General features: G+C 42.1%; 2 protein-coding genes across 3 annotated transcripts in view; one reads left to right on the top strand and one right to left on the bottom strand.

Annotated features, from left to right (window-relative positions):
- LOC308318674 (dynein axonemal heavy chain 11) overlaps positions 1 to 416 on the top strand; it is a gene marked incomplete at both ends in the record, with an annotated part of 95,700 nt that extends 95,284 nt beyond the window's left edge. Inside the window, one exon of the mRNA XM_080768298.1 lies at positions 169 to 416. Within this exon, the coding sequence (XP_080624424.1) occupies positions 169 to 416 (248 nt within the window). The remainder of the gene's footprint in view (positions 1 to 168) is intronic.
- Positions 417 to 10,694: 10,278 nt separating this feature from the next.
- Positions 10,695 to 22,410, bottom strand: part of rapgef5b (Rap guanine nucleotide exchange factor (GEF) 5b) — a 45,436-nt gene continuing 33,720 nt past the window's right edge. For both annotated transcript variants that reach the window (XM_080768682.1, XM_080768683.1), the window contains exons 9-18: positions 21,204 to 21,353; positions 19,445 to 19,545; positions 18,644 to 18,772; positions 17,059 to 17,237; positions 13,541 to 13,631; positions 13,051 to 13,101; positions 12,354 to 12,441; positions 11,845 to 11,909; positions 11,556 to 11,610; positions 10,695 to 11,177 (exon numbers count right to left, since the gene is read on the bottom strand). In XM_080768682.1, coding sequence (XP_080624808.1) covers positions 11,059 to 11,177; positions 11,556 to 11,610; positions 11,845 to 11,909; positions 12,354 to 12,441; positions 13,051 to 13,101; positions 13,541 to 13,631; positions 17,059 to 17,237; positions 18,644 to 18,772; positions 19,445 to 19,545; positions 21,204 to 21,353 — 1,028 coding nt within the window. In that variant the 3' untranslated portion in view covers positions 10,695 to 11,058. The remainder of the gene's footprint in view (positions 11,178 to 11,555; positions 11,611 to 11,844; positions 11,910 to 12,353; positions 12,442 to 13,050; positions 13,102 to 13,540; positions 13,632 to 17,058; positions 17,238 to 18,643; positions 18,773 to 19,444; positions 19,546 to 21,203; positions 21,354 to 22,410) is intronic.

Raw genomic sequence — 22,410 nt, 5'->3', positions numbered from 1 at the left:
ACTGCATGCGGCAAAAACTGTGGGAGGAGTAGCGTGCCAAAATAAAGTTAACCAGAAAGAAGAAAAGAAAGAAAGAAAAAGTAAGGGGAACAATAGTATGGTTGCCCATAGGCAACCACACTAATAATGAATTCCGTCCATTGAACCCTGTTGCCGTGCGTCACCCAGGAGCCCGTTGGGACACGCAGAGCGGGCTCATGGCGGACGCGGCGCTGCGGGAGCTGACGCCCGCCATGCCCGTGCTGTACGTGCGCGCCGTGCCCGCCGAGCAGCAGGACCTGTCCAACACCTACCGGTGCCCGGTGTACCGCAGCAAGCTGCGTGGAGACACCTACGTCTGCACCTTCCACCTCAGGACCAAGCAGCCTCCCGCCAAGTGGACCCTGGCAGGGGTGGCCCTCCTGATGTCTGTCTGAGGAGGAGGAGGAGGAGGAGGAGGAGGAGGGAGGAGGTGGTGGTGGAGAAGGAGGTGGTGGTGGTGGAGAAGGAGGAGGAGGACGAGGAGGAGGAGGTGCGTGGAGGAGGTGCGTGCGTCCGTCTGTCTGTGGACAGCTTCTAATATTACTCCTTCAGATTTGATCAAGATTTCACGCAAATCGATATGCATGCTCTCCATATATGTGATCAAGACCGGTTTGTTGGATTTCTCGTAATCCATCCTGATTGACTACGATTGGCTTCTAAACCTTTCAGGAGTAGCCCGTTTTGTACAAATCGCCACAACTCCTCAACACAGCGTCCGATTGCGGTGAAACTGCATGCATATTCCCACTAGGTTGAGGAAGAAATGCCACTTGATAGTTTTCAAATCAGCCTCATGGTGGCGCTACAACAGGCCAAGTCGCGTCACACACACACACACACACACACACACACACACACACACACACACACACACACACACACATAAAAACATATTACTCCTAAACATTTTGCCAAACATCACACACAATCCTATCCTCCTGGTGGAGACCTGTGCCCAGAAGGGCACTTTTTGGATATTGTACTATTGTGATCGATATGGCATAAGTGTTCTCTAAAAATATAAATATCGTATCAGGAAAAATCGGTATCGGCAGATACTAAAATCAAATGATCGGAATTGGATCGGGAGTTAAAACAACGTGATTGGGACATCCCTAGTTCTGGATTCCCGAAACTCACTGGGCGTGCACGGTTCGCTTCGGTGTGGTCAAAGAGAGTCATAAAGCCTGGATACAGTATTCCACTGACCTGGAATCTAATGTTATTACCTCCTACCTCACGGCCAAATCCTCAGTGTTAATTTAACTCTGAGAGTGTACAAATGATAGAGATGTGTACACTGGCAGAGTTCTTTTCTTTAACAGAGTTAATTTATTTTTCGTCTTAGTCTTAGTCTATTAAAGGTACTGTGATTTTCTTTGGTTAAAATAAGTGTTAAACTCTCTATATTGTGATATAGTAGTCATTGCTATAGAGTGTTCATTCAGTAACAGGAGTCTCCATGTCTCTGCTGATTTTTATTTAACAGAAAATACATTTTCTGAAACCAAAACTGGGAATCCAATTGTGTCCAATCAGAATAGAGAATGCAGTCTCTCCTGATTGGCTGAAATGTTGTCACCTACCTGAAGATGTATTGTTTATTAAAGAGCTGTAGAGACATGGAGAATCCTGTTACTGAACAAACACTCTATTGATACCAATACAACATTTTACTTTGAAATTACGATGCGTGGATAGTCTATAGATTTTAACATTTCATACCCCTGTCAATCTTGTATGTGCATATTGGACAATGAACAATGGCAAATCCACTGCAGATGTATTTTTTGTGTTGTTCATTAATTGGATTAAAGTTCTCAATTGCCACAATTTCAGTCAAATTGGATTCCATAGAAGCCAGCGTGTCTTGTGTTGAAGCAAGTTGCACAGCAAAAATAAATAGCCTGTCTGCGCCACAAATTGAGAGCTTGTAGATCGGTTATTATTCTAAGATTATAGCAAGTGGTCAAACTAGCATTTTGTTCAGAAGCATCTTCCATAAAACCCTAATGGTCTCGGATATTTCATAAAAGCAAAGGTTAAAGCCTGCCTGTGATTTCCTCACCTGATTGGTAATATGTGGACCATTGTGTTAACTGTTTATAAATCAGTGCTAGTGTGCGAGGGCTCCTTTCACACCGTTTCATTGGCCATACAACATTTTTCAGTCGTGAGATTTTATTTAGCTTTAGGCCTACCCATGCAGTAAAGAAACGCGGGCCGTTGTGCTGTGCCGTTGCATGCAGCCTGTTGTATGAACCTGTTGTGTGAACTGTGAACCGTGTTCCAATGGCGCGCCGCTTCTCCCACGAGACTAATGCTTAGTCCAGGGACATGATTTGTTGGGAGCTTATGTCTCCATTCTAGACCATGTAATTCTGGATAGGGAGCATATTTTATTGGAAGGTCAAGATTAAAAAAGCTTTCCGGCTGCCCTCTGCTAACTGAATGATACACAATGCCGTCTGCCGGGGTCCCCCCTCTCCCCCAGCCCAGAATTCCCAGGAGATGATGTGCATGGCCTGCTATTGACTTTTAAATGAGGCACATTTGACATTGACCTTTGCTACGGCGGAGGCAGCATACTAACAGAATAGTGTAATTCATTCGGGCCTTGGCCCGCCTGGAGAAAGCTATTGAAAAGGCCTTCTCTGATAGCGGCACATTAGATTATCCATCCTTTATCTGCCTCCACTCTGGAGCTAAGGATCTGATTAACTTAATATTGACCAAATAAAAACCATAGGATTTAATGAGCAAATGGCAACACAAGCGCTCTTATCTGTAGAGTCGGCATTGCTGAATTGAGTGCATTGATGTCGGCCGGGTTAATTTTATACGTGGGGAGATAATCAGATGTACTAGTGGGTATGCTAAAGCTTGGCTTGTTTGAATATGATTAGGTACACATTCCCAAGGTGTAGCAGCCTGCGATGATTGATATCTTTTGAGGTCTGCTATCCAGGAGGCTATGATAAATGATGGCAGCACTTCCAGAGTCAAGGTTAACACCATACACTAGTATAGTGACAGGAATTTACTTTTTAATCTAGAAGCTTGCCTCACTAAGATTAAAATTTCTATGCAATCATGATAATTAACTCTGCTGATAATGAATATGTAGTGCAGTGGGGTTGTTGTAAAACTGTTAATTCTCTGGCAAAACAGTCTCTGCGAGAAGATTTAAATCTCAACTGTAATAATAAGCTGGATAGGTGACAATAACAAAGGTGTATCGCAAATTAGAGCAAAGATATTAGCCCCCATAATGAGTAATTTTAACCAATTAAGACCTGAGGCCGATTCTACAAATTCTTAGTAAATTTGTCTAAAAGTATATTATGTTCAATGATTTGCAAACATTTTCAAGATTTTTCAAAATAATTAATTGATCTTTATTTTTGAATAGCCAAAGTATAAAATAATGGTTAAAGTGCATGGGTTTTGGTTACAATGATTGTGATATTAATACCCTCTCTCACTCAATGTGCTATAAATGATACAGATGATTTTAACTTTTAACTTTTTGTCAGGTGAACCCTCACATACAACAGGCCCGTTTTTAATAGCGACCTAGTCATCAATGGGAGTCGCCTCCATGCCGCCTATTCGCCTAAGCCAATGGGAGCCGCCTAAACGCTGTTTAAGCCATTGCGAGCCGCCTAAACGCCGCCAGTCAATCGCCCAGCAGTCTGCTGTCACCCAGGCGGATGCGTGCACGTGACCTCACCCTTTAGGGCGAGGTCGCTTCTCGTCCTCAGGCGTCTTACTGGTGAATATTGAACCAATTAAAAAACTATTAAAGAGCTTAAATAACTACATTGGATCCATTGGAATTTCGAGCACAGGTTTTGGACGTACCAATTATCTGCACAACAGCAAACGAAATGACTGATGCCACGTTTTGATTTTTACAAATTATAGCCGTTAAATCACTTGCTGACGCAAATCACCCCTTGTTGCCTTGTTGTTCCCTTCGTGTCCAAGATTCCCTTTAACTGCAAACAGCTGTTGGCGTTTTGCTCTTAATTTCTTCCCGTTGCCAAAATGGCTGGTGGTGGGATGGTGATGTCAGCGGATTGATCCCGTTGGTATTGTATTGAATAGAACCAGCCTCCTCTTCTTCCTCTCATTAGCACGCCACAGCAGCAGGCCAGTCATTTGGTGACAGGGAAATGATACAGCGCTGGCAGGAAATGGCAGGGTGCGAGGACCCGGCGCCACGGGGGGTCATCATGCCACAAGATAGGGCTGATAGGCCAACCAAGACACCTGGTTAAAGACAGCGGGGGCATCTGCCAGTGGTGGAAAAAAGTACTAAGTATCAATACTGAAATATAGGAATAAAGCCCGGTGTTCATACCGTAGTTCATACTGCAATATAGGAATAAAGCCTGGTGTTCATACCGTAGTTCATACTGCAATATAGGAATAAAGCCTGGTGTTCATACCGTAGTTCATACTGCAATATAGGAATAAAGCCTGGTGTTCATACCGTAGTTCATACTGCAATATAGGAATAAAGCCCGGTGTTCATACCGTAGTTCATACTGCAATATAGAAATACTCTGGTCCGTTATTCAACATGTAGGCCTACATTAGTAAAAGTACAAAAGTGTCGGCAGTAATATCTACCTAAAGTACCAAAAGTAAAAGTACTCATCATGCAGAATGTTCCATATTTGAAGTTTTCAAATGTATTGCAATCTTTTGAAAATAGCTAATCTACAAGCTCACAATGTGTCACATTGCGACGCATTGTGAGCTTGTAGATTGGCTATTTTCAAATCGTCAAAATGTATAAGGGCTGAAGTGGTTAATGCATGTTTTGTAATAATAATAAAAATCTACATAGTAATTAGTAACTAAAGTGTTCAAAACATATTGTAGTGGAGTAAAAGTACAATATTTGGATCCAAGATGTAGTGGAGTAGAAGTAAAAGTATTGAAAATTGGAAATACGCAATTAAGTAAAGTACAAATACCTCAAGTACAGTAGTTCGATGTACTGGGAAGCGTGACAGAATCCAACCCCAATGCAATAATTGATCTCAAATCAAACTTTATTTATAAAGCACATTTTAAAACAACCAAGGTTGACCAAAGTGCTGTATAGATCAGTGGCAAAACAGAGACAAGCAAGACAACACAACATGCAAACAATCTGGTCTACAAGGTGACAGTTTGTAGATGAGTTATTTTCACTATTTGTTGTAGGAAGAAGTATGTCGTCGTCTGTGTTGGGTGGAAACACAGACGACGACATACAACATACTGTCGTCGTCTGTGTCGACATACTGTCCAAAACAGTTACTTTTCAGGATTCAAATTCAAAAACGGCAAAAGTTGCAATCTCAAAGCGCGTATGGAGTATGGAGACACAAGTCTGAGAAACAAAAATCCTTTTATCTACCTTGTATATGTACACAAGACATCCACATAATAAATAGAACAACAAAGAACCTTGAACCTTAAGTGGCTTAGAAAATATTCCTGGCGTTTTCCTTTCTACAAATTGAATCCTGGTCCTAGGTGTTAGAATAGGTAGAGGATCTTATCAGTTCAATACTTGGAGGAATTCAGGTATTGGCCATTTGAAAATGTAAGTTCTGTTCTAGTTAAAACGCATTTCACGTATACCTACCAAGTGTGTATACTGCTCGTATGAGTGAGTGACACATATAAACCCCTTTGAGTATGTGTTCATATTTTATGCAGAAAAGGACGTTTCACACCACAGCGCTATAACTATTACTGTGTGTGTGTGTGTGTGTGTGTGTGTGTGTGTGTGTGTGTGTGTGTGTGTGTGTGTGTGTGTGTGTGTGTGTGTGTGTGTGTGTGTGTGTGTGTGTGTGTGTGTGTGTGTGTGTGTGTGTGTGTGTGTGTGTGTGTGTGTGTGTGTGTGTGTGTGTGTGTGTGTGTGTGTGTGTGCGCGCGCGCGCTCGTGGCACTGGCATTTGATGTAGAACCATGACTCACACGCACTGTGACGCACGCTTGTGCACGCACACATGCATTCCCTGTAACATTCGGTGTCGTTCAAGGGTAGTATGGGGAATACATTTTGGTCATATCAAAGTATCAAAATAATCTGTAGCCTATTGGTTATTTGATGTTCTTCTGAACATTCTGGCCAGTTCAGATATATGATATATCTGATATATATGATATATCTGAACTTTTACAGTTTATAGCTTAAGACAGGCAGTGTGTTTTATGATTAGTTCAAACATGAACTAAATGATCTAAAGCTGGTAAAGTGTGAAAGCAACCACTTCAAGGTGATGTACGTAGGCAACATCCAGTGTTTTTTGTAAGTGAGTGGTGTATTCAGTGCCGTCCCGCCGTATATATACGAACTACGCCTAGGGCCCCGGGTGTTGCTAGAGGCCTTCCCGAACATGTCCTCAAAGTCATGCACCAAAAAGCTGAACTGAGCCGATTGGACTTTCCATTCCAGAGGTAATGGTCAAAACATCTGGAAAAAGGCCACTTTTGATTCGATTAAGTTCTGGCCGTTATCGCCCGTTTTTCTTTAATAACACGGTTTAGGAAGGTCTGACGGCGACAAACTAGATACCTGAGCTTCATCCATCGTTCATCTTAACTACTTTGTCCATACATGCTTATTCATTGTAATTATCACAATCATTATGATGTTTTATCGTCCCGCCTGTCCGCGCTGCTCCACGGAGTTGAAGCACGAGTCCAGCCAGCAGAAGCTGCCTCGCTGACCATGAGAAATGTGAAACCTCGCGGGGCAACGTATCTCTAAAAGCTATTCATTTCAGCCAATAAATGGATGATCACTCGGCCATGCAGCGCTCAAAAACGTTATGGCTTTTGGGGGGGACTCGCCCCCTCCTCCCCGGGTGGAATCCAGGCTTCAACCTGGCCAGCGGCGGTCATCTGGGGTTATAGTGACTCACCATATAGCGACTTCCACCATTTCAACAAATAAGCACAAACAAACCACTTCACAATCACATGAACGATGTTGATGTGGCCGGGAGATTTGTTGGGGAATATTATACAGTATAGCTGAAATCAAGTTTGTGACTGCGTGCCAGTGTTGTATCTTTTCCACTCCCCGTCAGAATCAAATCTCTCACTCTGACTGTCCCCGGTTACAGATCCTTTGTCCCCTGGTGACCAGACACCTGGGACACCCAGGCACTGCATAGCCATTCTCATAATGTCATAATAATAATCATAAACAAACTATTTCACATGAACAATGTTGGTAAAAACTAATATATTTGAGGGAAAATAAATATTGCACCGCGTTTTCTTTATAAAACTATGTGTGCTACGGTTGAACACATCCTTGCGTCCGTTATTGGCTTCAACTCCTCCCCGCCCCCAGAAAGAAAACAGCAGAGGGCGCTGTCTCTCTGCAGGGAAACACCACAGCATAATTATACAGTGGCTGAACACATGGATTCTGTACTGGCCATATATGGAGCGTGTCTTGAGTGTACAGGGTTTGATGAGATCAGATCAACATAATGGAATGTCAGAACAGGAAGGATGGGTGGGGAGGGATCAACGTATGTAATGTCAGAACAGGTCAGATCCATATATGGAGATATAAGCTTAAGGGTTTGAGGTCAGATGTGGAGTTGCTGGCCGGCTCCATATATGCAGATCTGGGTGATGATCCAGTCTTCTCATGCATGTATGGTTATCCAGGGTTAGATGAGGTCAGTGTCTTTGGACAAAAAATACACAAGATCTAAGGGTCTCCGGGATGTCACGTGATGTTACGAGGTGTGACCATAAATGGAGGCGTGATATGGCCATATATTGACATTCAACATTTATGGGGAAGGGCCCCTGGTGAAGTTGTGCTGCTGGGGCAGATCAGTGCATGTACGCATCCGTACGCATGTACGCATTCGCCTGGGTGACGGCAGACTGCTATTGAGTGCTATCGCTTTGGCATGGGATCAACTTTGACCAAAAAATGCACAATGAAAAACAGGCATGGCCTGCAGGGTTCATGGCCATATATAGCGTAGAGCGTTTGATCTCACACTATTATGATGGATATCTAAGTGTCTCCATGATGTCAAGTGATGTCACAAGGTCAGATCCATATATGGAGATCTAAGTGTCTCCATGATGTCATGAGATGTCACGTGGCGCAATACCATATATGGAGACTTGGGTGATTAACTAAACGGACGGGAGACGCACGTTTTCATAGTAAGCGCGACCTTCAGTTGCAATAAAAATGTAGGCTTAAGTGTTGCATTTAATGGATGCTGATCAAGTCAAACAGTTCTAAATGCTTCATTTGTTGTTCTAGTAATTTCACTCATAAATAAAATAAAATGCATTGATTTTTAAGTATATTTTATGCAATGGCTAGTATTTTTTTAAATACTCCAAAGACGGCAGTCAACACAAGTGATGTGGTTGATACAAAACCCTAACGATTTGCAGAATCACAACACAATATCAAATAACTGTGTGATCTTAGCAAATCATGGCCCACGAATCATGATACAATATATATGATCCATAGTGACTCCCTCCCCTACATTCAATCAAACACGCACCCACCCACGCACACACAACACTGTTTAAATGACACATTGTGATAAAGCCTCATTCATGTCTTGTACATTTACTACTGATTTCACTATATGTTAAAATGCATTGCAAAACTCATTGTGAAAAAACTAGTACAGTATCAGTACAACAGTACATATGTCAGAACTGTTTTCAACTAGCTACTGTAAATACAGTACACTGACTAAATGAAAAGGAGAACATAGGAAAATAATTTGTTGTGATTAATTCTGTACACAATAAAACCTATTCATTTGTAACATTTGTGCAAATGTGTACATTCCATTTGTACATTCTCAGAGTTAAAGGGGGTTTCCGTGATATTTCTTTTCTCTATATTTGTATAATGTAGTAATTGCTTTAATGTTTGTTCAGTGGGGTCTCCGTCTCCCTCTCAGCTCTTTAGTAAAGTCGTTTAATTTCAAGGACCCCCATTGAATGGCATTTCTATCTCTGGGACCCCAATTTATATTGTAAAATCACTGTTAGTTTAACTCTGAGAGTGTACAAATGGAACCATACGGACCCTCCATTTGCACACTCTTAGAGTTACAGATCCATGGGTCCACTTGGTTTTATTCATCATAGCTGGGGATCCCCTGGAACTCCCTCAAGGACCCCTGGGGTTCCCTGGACCCCACTTTGGTAATCTCTGAGTTACACTACCTTTAAGTAAACACACAAGATTTCATAGTGTACTGTTTGATGAGCCACAGTATGGCTGTAACTACTGTGACTACTTATTCAATGTGTTTATCACAGAGCACTGACCTCTTTGGTTGTTTTGGATAGTGCACAGAAACAATCCTGAGTGCTAATCTAACCCTAGGAGTGTACAAATGGACCCATAAAGTCCATATATATAACCAACTAACTCAGAGTTAAATGAATGGATTGATTGAGTGATGTTTGCTGCCCAAGTAGCCCTGTTATAGTTATAGACGTTAGAAAATAAAATGTTATGTTTAAAGAACATACTATAGTTATGAAATAAAAGTGTTTCAGAGCCTATAGTAAATCTTAATTTAACTCAGAAGTGTGTACCAACAAAGCCAAATGTACCTGAACGTAAGGGAATATTTGATTTTCTGGTTATACTCTTCTAATTTAAAGGAACACTCCGGACTGTAGAATGAATGTTAATAATATGAGTGTCGATACACAGTATAACATACCATAAGCATGTTGTGTTGCAGGCTTGTGGTTGTAAGATCTGTATTCAGATAGTTGACACTACATGTTATGATTTTGATGAACAGGATGGTTTCCACCTATGAGTGCAGAGTATATTTTTTTAGCAGTGAATCTTCATGAAAATATATACACATAATCCACTCTGGTATTGCTGGTTGACTGGCTCCCTCTCGTGGCCGGGTCAGGGTCTCACAGCTTCATCTTATTGCTGGTTGACTGGCTCTCTCTGGTGGCCGGGTCAGGGTCTCACAGCTTCATCTGAGCGCTGACTTGAGAGGTGTGCTGATCAGTAGCAAGGAGCTCAGTGGGCTGGGTGGGGGGGGGACCAAGAGTAAGACATCCAAACCTTGATTTCCTAATGTCTGTCAGGTGTGTTTAGGAGAGCAGAAATCAACACACTCTTGCGAGATGTAGCGATATACCGATCATCAGACGTCCACGAGTTCTGACGTTATCGTGGCGAGACTGATCGACAGCACCCACGTAGGACTATAGAGACTCTTTGGTACTAATGGTGTGGCATTGCTTATCATGGTAATATATCGTCTCTGTCGGGTGGAAACCTCATTTGTCCGAAACTGTTACTTTTCAGGATTCTAAATGATAATAATAAAAATAACAGAAAAAGTTGCAGATCTACAATGTTGTAGATCTGCTACTGACGCTGTAGAATTATTAAGTGGGGCATTCGTTTATATAAAAACCCGGAAAGTTAAAGTACGGAGATGAGAGGTTTCTTCCCGACAGTGGCGTCACCGCGTCGGTGATAGGCAGTTATGTAGGTAGGTGTTTCCTTGGCAAATTGTACAGACTGACTGACTGGCAGGGTGACAGGGTGGTGTCTGTCCAGCATAAAGAGACTCTCTCTCTCTCTGGGGCTCCAGACAGTCTGTCTGTCTCTTATGTGTCTACAGTATGTCTCTCTGTGTGTCTATGTCTCTCTGTGTGTCTATGTCTCTCTGTGTGTCTGTCCGGGGCTCCAGTGTGTCTGTCTGTCTCTCTGTATGTCTATGTCTCTCTGTGAGCGGGGCTCCAGTGTGTCTGTGTGTCTGTCCGGGGCTCCAGTGTGTCTGTCTCTCTGTGTGTCTATGTCTCTCTGTGTGTCTGTCCGGGGCTCCAGTCTGTCTGTCTCTCTGTCTATGACCGGGGCTCCAGTGTGTCTGTCTCTCTGTGTGTCTATGTCTCTCTGTCTATGAGCGGGGCTCCAGTCTGTCTGTCTCTCTGTCTATGAGCGGGGCTCCAGTCTGTCTGTGTCTCTGTCTATGAGCGGGGCTCCAGTCTGTGGGACAGCTCAAACTGAGTCTGCTGATTGTCGATGATCAGAAGGTGATGGATGTAGGAGCTCACGTCGGGGCTGCCCTTCTCCGTGATGCCGTTTCCTGTCGGGGTTTAAGCACACGCAGAACATCATGTTCACCTACAGCCCATCCACTGATACTGCCCCAGTTTAAGTAACTAAGTACATCTACTCAATTCTGAGGTACTAAAGTATCCTAATTTACTTTTGAGTATTGACATGTTTAAATACTTTACACTTTACACTACCCTGCTATATCTCAGAGGCAAATGTACTTTTGATTCGATCAATTCTTGGAAAAATGACTTTGCATTTGCAGATTCAGATTATAATTACAAAACATACCATATTAGCCACTTTTTATACTTTCCCCACAATTAAACGTAAAACTGAAAATATCCCAGTATATAGCCCTGAGGGACTCCAGTCAACCAAATAAGGTGTTAAGCTGATTTCCCACCTAGATGATCTGTCTGACAGTGTCTGATGAGCCGCACTGTGTCTGCTATCATGTGCTGCAAGACACAAAAAACACACACCAACACCATTAGACTGTGACTCTAATAATCCACTGAAACAGTGGACAAAATGTTTCAAAAATATATGAATACGTTTCTACAAGCTCACAATACGTTGTGATGCCACTTGTTGTGAGTTTTCTTTGCTGTGTTTGCATAAGGCTTAAAGAAAATCATGGCTAGTTGTAGCAGTGGTCTAGACTCATCAATACAGGTACTTAGTTTACTCACCAGCTTATCAAAGTTGACAAGATTATCATGAAATGTTTTGTTGCCTTCATGAATGAATGTGATATCTGCAACACACAACCACAGTCTAATTCAAACATTCAGAAATACATGTGCTTTTGTCTGCAAACTGTTTATAAAGTATTAAATCAACCAAGCAAATCAATAATAGGTCTACAAGGCAACTAGTTGAGCTACGACGCCATCTGGTGGACACATTTGAAGTGGCACACGTGAACAGACTACACACTACTTAGTATGCACACTACAGTGTGGTCGATAGCCGATCTACAAGCACACCTTGCATTGCAAGGCAGTGTGACTATTTTCAGCGGCTATTTTCACAATGTTGGAACCAAGTCAACCTACATTTAAAGTCTCAACTTCTACAAGTGCAAGTGCTTGTCAGGATATGGGGGTCCCCCGTTTCAATTTGTTTCATTTTTGGGGGGTCACAGCCTCAAAGGTTTGGGAACCCTTGATATAGGTAAAAATAAATGATATGAACACACCTTTCAGTAACAGAGGGAGGAAGGGGATCTTTGGAGCCTTCATCTTCTTAAAGTAGTCTCTGTAGGCCTTGTGGTTTAGAGAGGGATCCTGGGAGGAACAAATATGTCTTACCCACGTGTCAGAAATCTTTATAATGCTTAATTTATGTCCTATACGATGGCGTTGCGCACTGAAAATAACAGGCAACTACAATGAAGTACATTGATTCTGTCGGGTAGAAACCTCACACTTTCTAGGATTCAAATTCCCAAACCGCAAAAGTTGCAGAACGTGTGAAATAAGTACATTTTCAATTCCGTACTTTTATTTGTAACAAAATAGTTCTAAATTGCAGTATTGGTACTTTTACTTAAGTAAAACAATTGAGAACTTTTTCCACCACTGGTAAGTGCGTGCGTGGCTGAGTACATGCATGCATTATTCTTGTGCACGTGTGTATGTGTATTGTACTGAAAGTTTAACTGTTTGCTTGCAGTATGAATTATTCAGAGGTTATGACTGTGCCCCAAGGCCACGTTTACCCCCATTTCACCCTTTTCTTGTCTGCCAGGAATATCATGTTTTTGAACATGGAACTGTGAGTCTGCTCATTAATTATACGGCCTAGAGTCTGTGAAAGTTACAGTACAGTAGCTTAATGCTTTCTAATCCTAACTACAACTCCCTCTGTTGTGTGTGTTAGCCAAGTGCACCTACTGTCATCATCTCCAGCTCAGAGAACAGCTTTTTGAACTTCCCAGGAACTTTCTGCAAAGACAAAAAATATATTAATAATAAATTAAATTAAATTAAACAAAACAGTAGTGTTGGATTCACTGACAAATATACATTTTATAATGGAGGTGAGAGGCAGGTGAATCGGACTTGTGTGTCATACTGTACTGTACTAACGACATAATGAGGTTTTCCTCATTACGTCCAAAACTGTCACTTTTTAGGATACGTTTCATGCTTTTGTGTGACGCTGTAGTACTGTATGTACAGTATATAGTATGTAATATATAAGGCATTAATTTACGGGCAATGTGGAGATAAGAGCATTCTGCCCGACAACAACAATGAGTTATAGATGATTCACACTGCAGCCACGCTGTAATTCCATCTGCACACTGACTGACAGTGTGTACATTAAACTCTGACAGATTAAATACACTGTCAGGTGTTACAGTACAGAGGCTCTGCTTACCTCCCAGGTCAGGCTGAGGCGGCTGACCGCTGCCGTGTTCAGACCCATGATGATGGCAAACAGACAGTTGAGATTCTTCTGGGCCTTACAGCTGTACAGAGGAGAACACACTATGTTACTGAGCTGTTTAACGTTACAGCTGTACAGAGGAGAACACACTATGTTACTGAGCTGTTTAACGTTACAGCTGTACAGAGGAGAACACACTATGTTACTGAGCTGTTTAACATTACAGCTGTACAGAGGAGAACACATTCTGTGTCATGATCTTACTGTGAACTCAACTGTGTACTGTAAACCCTTATTTTGTAGTGATGTCTTAGTGTTTCCTGTTTTGACTAGTTGTTGCCTGTCTTGTCTCACCTCATCCCCTGTTACACACCTGTCTCCATTCTGTCATTAGCCTGCAGTTGCCTGATGACACTCACCTGTGTTTGCTTCACTATCAGCCTGTAGTCTATAAATACTGGACTCATTCTGCTCTCACACTGGCCCCATTTACTACATGCAGAAATTCATTCGGAATGAATGGATTCATTCCAGTCATCAGAATGAAAATGCTCATGTAAACACCTCAATTGGAATAGAATATCCCATTCCGAATGAATTTTCATTCCGGTCTGGAGGGGTGGTATATATCGTTTGAATCGGTATAGATCACCATATAAACACTTTATTCCGAATGCTTATGCTACTGGGAGTTTGGAATACATGTATTATTTTACACTGCCCTTAGTAGACTATAGTGCTTTATGCCCATGTCCAAGCATGGATGGCCATTTGGAGACATTTTATGTGCGCAGAAATGTGCTATTTTACCCATTCGAAAAATACAAATACACAAATACAAATAGTTTGTTTTCCCCATATTTAAAATGCGCTATTTACAAACCCATCGGCTGAATTACAGTGCCATTGCCAATTGCAGTGTATGGGTGTATGGATGCTGTATATTTTAGTTCTGGGTTGTTTTGGTTGGAGGTCGCATGTGGTTGCAGCTGCCCTTCAAAATATATTTCTATTTTATTTTTATCAGATAATAGCTGTTAGTGTTTGTCGGTTATTCATTTCTTAAGGGATAACGGTTATGGGTTGGCCATCTCTATAGTCCAAAGTTATATTCAGAATGAATGTTTTGTTCATGTAAACAACTGATGAATAGGAATAGCCTACTTGTATTCAGGTTCCATGTAAACATTTGGGTATGAATCTCTGTTCGGAATGTGTTTTTACTGGTTAAATAGGTTAAATAAATAAAAATACAGCTGTACAGAACACACTGTTAGTGTTACTGAGCTGTTTAACATTACAGGCAGCTGTTCAGAGCAGAACAATGTTTGTTACTGAACTTCACACTGAGCCGTTCAACTTCAATGCACCATACATGTGCACAGACTAGTGCAGTTAGACATTTACAGGGTTAGGTTTTTGGGTTTGCTGTCACAGGCAGAAACCTCCTACCATCGCACATCATACTAGTTGTTGTACTAACATTAATGTATTCACTTTTGAGAGCAACTGTGCTGTGCTCTTTATTGTCATTATAAGTTGTAGTTCAACAGCCTGCCACTGGAGGGGGCAGCATTCCCATGTTAACTTCCCTGTCCCACTGGAGAGAGACTAGTGTCAGTGTGTAGTGTGTATGTGTAGTCACTACACAGTGATTCCACTGGTGGAAAGTAGCCAAGTAGTACATTTTAGTACTTTTTAAGGACTTTTCTATAATACTTTTTACTCCACTACAATTACAATTACTTTACTGTAGATTTAGATTATTAATATTACAAAATACACAAAGACATTTTATACTTTATCTATTCAGAAATGGCCAATCTACAAGCTCACATGTCACATAATTGCTACTTATTTGTATTTTATTTAAAAAATGGGTGGTGGGGGGGGGGGGTGAAATGAGCGATTCATAATGAATGCTTTTACTTTGGTAGGCCTACTTCAAATATATTTTGAAACAATACTATTGTACTTTTTCTCAAGTAAAACTACAAATGCAGGCCTTTTAGTTTGAACAGCATGGGCTATTTTTACTTAAAGGGATATTTCACTTTCAAACATGGTTGGGGCAATTCTAACGTCTACTACTTGGGCATAAAAGAGCAGTTTTTAAGTTGCTTGATTCAGTATTTAGACACGTCCTGAAGTTCCTATAGTTCCTATAATTAATGTTAGTTGAAAACACCTGTCCTTGGTTCTGATGACTGATATTGTTATTCTAATGTGTGAGGAAACCGTGTTGTTTTTTTATTATAATATATATAATATTATATTATAAAATCGGTGGACGTGAACAGAGCCATGACATCACACGTTTTGAACAGAGCCATGACATCACACGTTTTGAACAGAGCCATGACATCACACGTTTTGACGTGAACAGAGCCATGACATCACACGTTTTGACGTGAACAGAGCCATGACATCACATGTTTTGAACAGAGCCATGACATCACACGTTTTGACGTGAACAGATCCATGACATCACATGTTTTGAACAGAGCCATGACATCACACGTTTTGCGGATTCCTTCGTATTTCATGTTTACTTGGAGACACCAGGCGCATCGTTTTCAACCATTTCCTCTCTGGAAAGTGGTTCAACTTCAGGGCGTTTTCAACCCCCGATAACGGCGTTGCCGTCTAAACGGACGGTCACATCTGATGTTTTTCCGTTTTCTCTACAGACCGTTGCCATTTAAACTTGACCTCAGAGGAGGCCTGTGGACAGTTCAGAAACCCGCCTACCACTCTACCATCATCAATTGTGAATCCAAGCTAACACATACAGGCTTGCTATTCCTGGAAAGTTAGCATGCTATAATGAAAGCCATTGTCCTTGCGTTAATACAAATTTTAAATCTTGTTTGAAAAAATGAATAAAACCTGCCTAATGACAACAAATAATTGACTACAACATGACGTAAATTACAATCCGCTCCAGACCGGTTCACACTGCGATTTTGGAACACAGACCAGGCTTTCCTCAGAGGTGGAAAGCCTGGTGACGCGAGGTTAGAACTACAAGAAGCTGCGCACTAGTGTCATTTCCATCCAACAGCTGTTTAAAAACCCAGAAGAGACCCCTGCTCTAGGCGTTTTCTTGACGCCTCTTGGCGCTTTAGTGTGCCTGCACCCTTAGTGAGGACCAATTGAGAGATGGGTGAAGTGCTCCTTTAAGTAAAAAAAAAAAAAACTGCCTCTGACGCGGCCGCTGGCCTAGTGGTCCACTCCAGGCGCATACCACATATGTCGTGTCGCGTGTTTGAGTCCCATTCATGACGACCTTTGCCGCACGTCTCTCCCCTTTTCTCTCCCTCTTTCCTGTCATTCTTCCCTGAATAAAGGCAGAAAAGCTAAAAAACCAAATCTTAAAAATAAAAAATAAGCGGCCTCTTCCTCCACTGCTCAAGGCCAGCAGTGCTGTATAGAACTACCATGGGATGAAAGCACCAGATCAATGGTGTTCAGCAGTTAGTCGATGAGGGGAGCTAATGATGACTCACTGTGCAGCGATCTTGATGAACTTCTTAATGACTTGGACTCGTTTGCAGAGGGCGGAGCAGAGCAGCACCTCCGTGGCCACCCACAGCTGCACCTCGTTGCAGCGCTGCAGCAGCTGCTCTAGCGCCGCAGTGTGGCCGCTGCCGGCATGGCGGCTGAATATGAAATACACCAGCTCTTGCTGTGAAACAGGATGGAAATCAAATTGGAGGATTCTTAACACTTCAGTTCAAACTTCAACATTGAATTACTTAATTTTCCCTTTGGAACTTAATTGTGCAGTGGTAAAAAAAAAAAAATAATAAGAAAAACTAAAACTATATATGCAACAGAAACATCACACAGATACCTAACCCAGGTCAAAACTCAACTGTTAAAAATGGTAAGCATTATATTAAAATGGTAAGCATTATTAAAAATCACACCCGTGTGAAGTGAGGGGCGCTCTTATCATCATACAACATCATGACATTCTGGCCAATCACAATTTGCATCCTCACTTTTGTCTTCAATGTTTGTATTTACACAAATTGTATTTACACAAATCCATACATGTTTGTATTTACACAAATCCATACATGTTTGTATTTACACAAATCCATACATAGGAGGGGCTAGTTCCCCTCAAAAATCACAAATATAAGTGTGTGTGCATGTGCGTTTGCACGCACGCAAGCATGCGATCGTGACTGGGTGGCTGTGCCTGTCTCAGTCAATTTAAACCACATTTAGGAGCATGCCACATGCCTTTCTATTAGTAAAGCAGATTTGGGGGGAGCCCGTTTAATCTTCACCATCCAGCGGTCCAGTATATGTGTAGACTATACTTGATTATTTGATAGGCAATTTAACTGTCACTGTCAAATGAGTCCAGCCTTGCTGAAAGACAGTCAGCCCCTGACAACACTGGCCATCTTACAGATTGATACAAAACCTGTATGTCCACAAATGTTGGGGCTAAACAACAACTAAGTATACATAGGTGTGATAATGATGGAGACATTATTCCTCACAATTTCCATATTATACTTTTTTTGTGTTTGTGTGTACCACGGTTTGATTGATTTGATTGGCTGAGCATGGAATTCGATGTATGGTGATGTACGTTTTTCAAACGAGTCCAAGACTCGTCAAGACTTCTTTTTTTTACACTTTCTTTGGAAACAAATATGTATTTAACATTGAGCTGGCCACAATGTTAGCCTGCCCACTGGACGTATCCGTATCCGTCTTATATCCGTATTTGAACGTACTTTTCGTAATTTACAGCCTACTTGATCATACTACAGTGTCACACGAAAGCATCAAAAGTATCAGATCCACGAGCTTAAAATGCTCGTGTTTTGAGCTTGTAGATCTGCTACTTTTGCTACTGTACTTTTGAATTTGAATCCTGAAAAGTAACAGTTTTGGAGGTTTCCAGCCAACAGAGACCACATGGTCTACATTGACCCGAGGCTGAAGTCAAGCATGTCACAATACACATTTCTTTCACAGTAGCATATCTGATGAACAAACTGGCCTTGAACATTCCAGCGGCCACAATATCTTCAATTATCACGACATTCACACGGCTGGCAAACCGACCTGGTGTATGGAGTCGAAGATGGTCCAGTCAAAGTTGGTGAGCGCCACAGCCACGTCCCATGTGTTCATGCTGAGCATGCGGCCCGTCCTCTGCTGCTGATGCTGCTCTGAGTTGTCAGTGACTGGACTCTGCAGGACGGACGAGCGGTTATATTTTTTACATTTTTACATAAGAGAGAACGGTGTATAACTGTACTGTTTTTGTAGTTGTTGTAAAGTAATGTCATGCTACAGCGTCACACAGCTCGAAACGCCGCATGAAGAGACAAGTTCGAGCTTGTAGATCTGCTATCTTGACGTTTTTTTTTTTATTTGAATCCTGAATGTCCAAAACTGAAAACAGTCAGGTTTCCCCTCGACAGAGATGATGCTTTTTTCAACTCAACAAACGTTTGTTTGTGATTCAATAGATCAGTGATTCTCAACGTGCTTTCCAGGGACCACCTGCAGGGGCCCTTTGGTGGCGTTTCAAAATGATTGATAGCTAAATCCTCACCATTATTACATGTACAAGTACAGTAAATACAAATAGAGAACCAGAGGTAATCTCTATACCGATATATCTCTATAATCTAACAGAGCGTAAAGGAAGTGTGGACCAAATGACAGACCATATTGTATCGCACCATGTCTAACTAAATGTTCTTAGATTGGGGTCCCATGATTAAAGGGTTAGACCCTGACCAAATCCAAATTGAATTGAAAATCACTGGATTAAATGATATGTTCTATACTATTACCATTCAGCATCAGCAGTGTATTTTAAGCATTCTAACTGAACTGAGTCATTGATATTATTACCACAGCCACTTCACTCAGGTCCTTTCTGCACACGTGCAGCCTGCCCACCGGCGTCAGCCAATCAGAGTACAGTCTGTCATGTGGCTGGAGGAGCAGTCTCCCTGCAGAGAGAGATAGAGCACGCACACACATGCACGCGCACACACACACACACACACACACACACACACAGACACACAATATATTTTATTACAAATACATAAAAGCAGTAGGCCTATATAATTATGTAGCCTACAATATCAAACTCTGAATACATTGCAATAATGTATAGCCAGTCTGTACAACTGTGGAATAGGTTTCTGTCATAAGTAGGTATATTTCTAAACATTATGATTTAATACATGTTGAACTTAAATGGGGGGGAGAGAGAGAGAGAGAGAGAGAGGGGGGGGGGGGGGCAGGCGGAGAGAGAGGGAGGGATGGGGGAAAGGGGAGAGAGAAAGAGGGGGGGGGCGAGAGAGACACAGAGAGAGAGAGGGAGGAAGGGGGTGCAATTGAGAGACAGAGAGAGAGATAGGGGAGGTAAGCATCACACATCACAGGGACAATAAATAACTATCCGTGTGTGTGTGTGTGTGTGTGCAGCTCTGGTCCAGAGATAAGTAGTCCTGCCACCAGGCTCCACAGCATGACAGCCAAGCAGTTCACTTCCTGATAACAGACACCTGCATGCCTGATTCATGTCAGATCATTGGTGGTGTTTATCCCCAACGCCCCCCTCCTCTCCTCTCCCATATGTCTGCAGGGTGACGTGTATTTATGTAGCAGGAAATATGTGTGATGGCTAGACGTTTGAGGTCGCTTGATTACATTCTCAGACATTCATATCTGGGCCCTGACATATTATATTGTTGCTGTCGGGCAGAAAACTCTCATCTAACCAGTAAGACACCCTAAGGGCGAAGTCGCGCTAAAACAACAGCAACAACAACAGGCCTGAAAACGTCAATTTAAGAAAATAAAAAAGGTCCAGGCATTCCCAGACGATGCCCTATACAATCCCTGTTTAGCCCATGGGAATGTCAATATATGGCCATATTGTGACAGTCTCATGATAACCAGTGTGGTTACCAGATTAAGCTCTGTTGCTTCTCGCCCTCAGGCGTCTTACTGGTTGTTATGTTATTATAATAACTCAAGACAATGTCAGGAACACAGTCGGCACAGAGTGCCGCGCTACGAGCTTATAGATCTGCTATTTTATTATTTGCTCTAAACTCTGACAAGTGACTCTTCTTCTGCGACATGACATTCTCTGTCTCCCAAAGCCACATAGTACACAGTGCGCCTCTGAGGCACGTACTGCAAGTACCATTACAGTTGAATGAAGTGTACTCCGGTGCCAACATGAATCATGGCCAGCAGGGACCAGGCAATCGTATCCGGGAACAGGGGCATTCGCCAAAAATAGCAAGATCTATAGTTCTGCTATTTTTTGTGAATAGACTTTGTGCTATATCTTGCGTCAAAATGCCCTTTTTTACTATTTTGAAAAACATTCAAGTGTTTCAAGATAGTAAAATATGGCAAAGAAGTTTTGGGATAAAGGGTAAGGCGTGCCAAAGATAGGGCCATTGGTGTAGATGGAAAAATAACTCAAGTACCGTGCAACTATAGGTCTGTTTTATACTATACTATACTTAGTAAACTAAGTATAGAAATGGTGGATGAATTCTAAATATTGCCAAAGTATTCTGCGGCACCCTTGGACTTGCGTCAAGCCACCCACTTTGAGAACCCCTGGTCTAGTATCCTTTACCTCCAGGGTAGGTGATGGCCACCAGCACCAGGTCCTGCTGGGGGGTGTCCAGCCTCTCTGCCAGGGTGTGTATCATCTCCTGGGCCTCCACTCCAGCATGGACCCTCATGCTGACGTAGGAATCCATGCTCACGTACACCTGGCACAGCACTGAGGAGAAAACAACCGGCCATGTGTATCGCAAACCATACCATATATTATACACTTTGGCCATTCAAACAATTGTGAGAATGTATGCAAATCTTTGAATATGTAATGCCTCAACTCTACAATTCCAAGTGCTTGTCTGGGTGGAGGTGGGGGATCCCAGTTGAAATGATTATTTTGGGGCATTCGAGTTCAAATGGTTCATTTGTGGGGTTGTGGGCTGTTAAGTTTGAGAGACACTGGATTAGAGTGTCTGCTAAATGCCTAAATTGTAATAAAATGTGGCAGAAGAGAAGAACGCCATACTGTGAAGCAGAGTTAATTTGCCTGTATCAGGCCTCCGTGGAGTTGCATTATTGCTCTTATACCATGACCACTTTCAAAGGAAAACATAATTACGCTTGTATAATTGAAAAATTTGATTACCGCAGATAATATTAAATAACAAAAGCTTTGTTGTCGTGGTAACCTCTCTGTAGTCCAACCAACAGCTGCTACTACTGCTACTACAGTTTTCTTTGTTAGTGTTGCCATGGTTACATGCATTTCAATATTTCATGAGCATTGATTTGGAACAGTGATTAAAGGACGACTTCACCCATTTACAAACTATCTTCATATAATTGGTCCTCACTAATGATCATGATTAAAATAACGTAGCATTTATTTTCTACTAGGTCTGTTTAGAAACCCGCCTACCAGTGGCTTCCTCGTTAGACAGGTTTGGGTTTGGTAATTGTACCTTTTTATTTTAGTTCTATTACATTAGCAACTATGCTAACTTTCCAGGAATAGAACACCTGAACTTTCTATTAGCTTGGATTCCCCATTGATGATGTCACCGGTGGGCGGGTTTCTGAACTGTCCACAGCACTAACTACCATTTAACATACCGAGTTGACGGGCCTTAGTTTTAAACTGCGACGGAGGCGCGCCGTCTGAAGCGAACTTGAGCCACGAGAGACACCACCGAGCGAGCTCAGCTAAAGCGAGGGTGTTACCGCGTCGAATGTTGCGAAGTTCACTTGAGCCGACTCAGCCCCGTTCAAGTAGGTCGGGA

This window comes from Protomyctophum bolini (assembly GCF_963924005.1).
Source record: "Protomyctophum bolini genome assembly, chromosome: 7".
Taxonomy (NCBI): Eukaryota; Metazoa; Chordata; class Actinopteri; order Myctophiformes; family Myctophidae; genus Protomyctophum; species Protomyctophum bolini.
This window is presented reverse-complemented; position numbering and strand designations above follow the sequence as displayed.